Below are 1,459 nucleotides of genomic sequence, written 5' to 3' on the forward strand. Positions count from 1 at the left end.
CCCACCATCTGCAGCTCCGACGCGGCGCCACCCAGCCGCGGCGGGCGCTCGCAGTCGGGAGCCACGCAATGAACTGGGGCGCGAGTCCCGCGCACGGCAGGGGGCGTCCTGGAGCGCAGCGCGCAGCGAGTGGTGGCTAAGTGTGGGGGTCGCCCACCACGAAGCCGAGCTGCTCACTCGCGCCGTCCCCGCCTAGCCCCTCTCGGGCCGGCGCCTGGAGAGCTGGCCCATCTGTGGCATCCGTGGCCGCCTCCTCCTTGCACCTCCTCGCCGACCCCTCCCTCCTGGGACCTGCATCCCGCTCCGCCAATCAGAACCCGACTGCCTCTTCCCACGTGACCCCGGGCGGGCTGAGGACCTGCTGCTTCCCAAACGCCAGAGGGATGCGGGCGGCAGAGCGCGATCGGCGGCTGCGGGGCTGCGGAGCGCTTTGACTCCCACCACCCTGCCTCCCCGGGGCTCCCCTCCTCCGGCCCCTGAACCCGGTTCTCCTCCGGCTCTCGGCCACCCGCAGCCCGCTCCGTATGGCTGCAGCTCTCCGCGTCTGCGGCGCAGCTTCGCGGCGGACCACCCTGTCGCTCCCGGGGCTGAGCCGGGTCGCTGGATGTTGCTGAAACTCTCCAGATCATGCCTGCGTTTGACTGCGGCTTCCCTGCCGGGTGCCACTGCCGCCGCCGCCGTCCGCGGGATGCCCAGTAGCCCGCTGCCTGGCCGCCGCGATCCTGTGTTGCTCGGAAGCCGTTTGCTGCTGCAGAGTTGCGCGAACTAGTCATGGTGCTGTGGGAGTCCCCGCGGCAGTGCAGCAGCTGGACACTTTGCGAGGGCTTTTGCTGGCTGCTGCTGCTGCCGGTAATGCTACTCATCGTAGTTCGCCCGGTGAAGCTCGCAGCTTTCCCTACCTCCTTAAGTGATTGCCAAACGCCCACCGGCTGGAACTGCTCTGGTGAGTCCAGTACCCGCAGCCCCGACCCCCTTAACCCCGCAGAAGAACGCGCGCATCCCATCCAAGACCAGTCTCCCTTAGCCTGCCTCCCGGCCCCTCACCGCCCCCCCCCCACTTCTCCCAAGCCTTGAGACACCCCTCCAACACCGCGCCCAGTTCCATCCAGAGACACAGGAGAAATTGTGCCAGGCCTGGGAGTGGGCGGTGGGCAGGGAGCAGGTTCCTGGGATGGGCAGAAAGTGCAGGTGTAAGAACGCTTGTTTGCATGTTTGCACTTCCATGGAGCTGCGAGGATGTTGAGAAATAGCCAACGTTTTTTGGGTTCCCTGATAAAAGCGCCAATCCTGGGGGAAACACTATAAGAAAACCTTTCCCATCATTAAAGAAAAAAAAAGTCTGGCTAGGATGAGCGAGAAATAACTTTATGCGAAAGAACGAGCGAGAAGGCAGTAAATCAAATGGTGACTGCAGCGGAATCGCTGATTCCTGGCAAAAGTGCCTGTGAGGGTAAACTGG

General features: G+C 64.2%; 1 protein-coding gene across 2 annotated transcripts in view; it reads left to right on the forward strand.

Annotated features, from left to right (window-relative positions):
• The first annotated feature begins 377 nt into the window (after positions 1–377).
• TMEFF2 (transmembrane protein with EGF like and two follistatin like domains 2) overlaps positions 378–1,459 on the forward strand; it is a 273,922-nt gene continuing 272,840 nt past the window's right edge. Inside the window, exon 1 of one of the 2 annotated variants that reach the window (XM_008258851.4) lies at positions 378–943. In XM_008258851.4, the coding sequence (XP_008257073.1) occupies positions 772–943 (172 nt within the window). In that variant the 5' untranslated portion in view covers positions 378–771. The remainder of the gene's footprint in view (positions 944–1,459) is intronic. The other variant, XM_002712353.5, reaches the window with a different exon arrangement.

The sequence above is a fragment of the Oryctolagus cuniculus genome, chromosome 3 (assembly GCF_964237555.1).
Source record: "Oryctolagus cuniculus chromosome 3, mOryCun1.1, whole genome shotgun sequence".
NCBI classification, from domain to species: Eukaryota; Metazoa; Chordata; class Mammalia; order Lagomorpha; family Leporidae; genus Oryctolagus; species Oryctolagus cuniculus.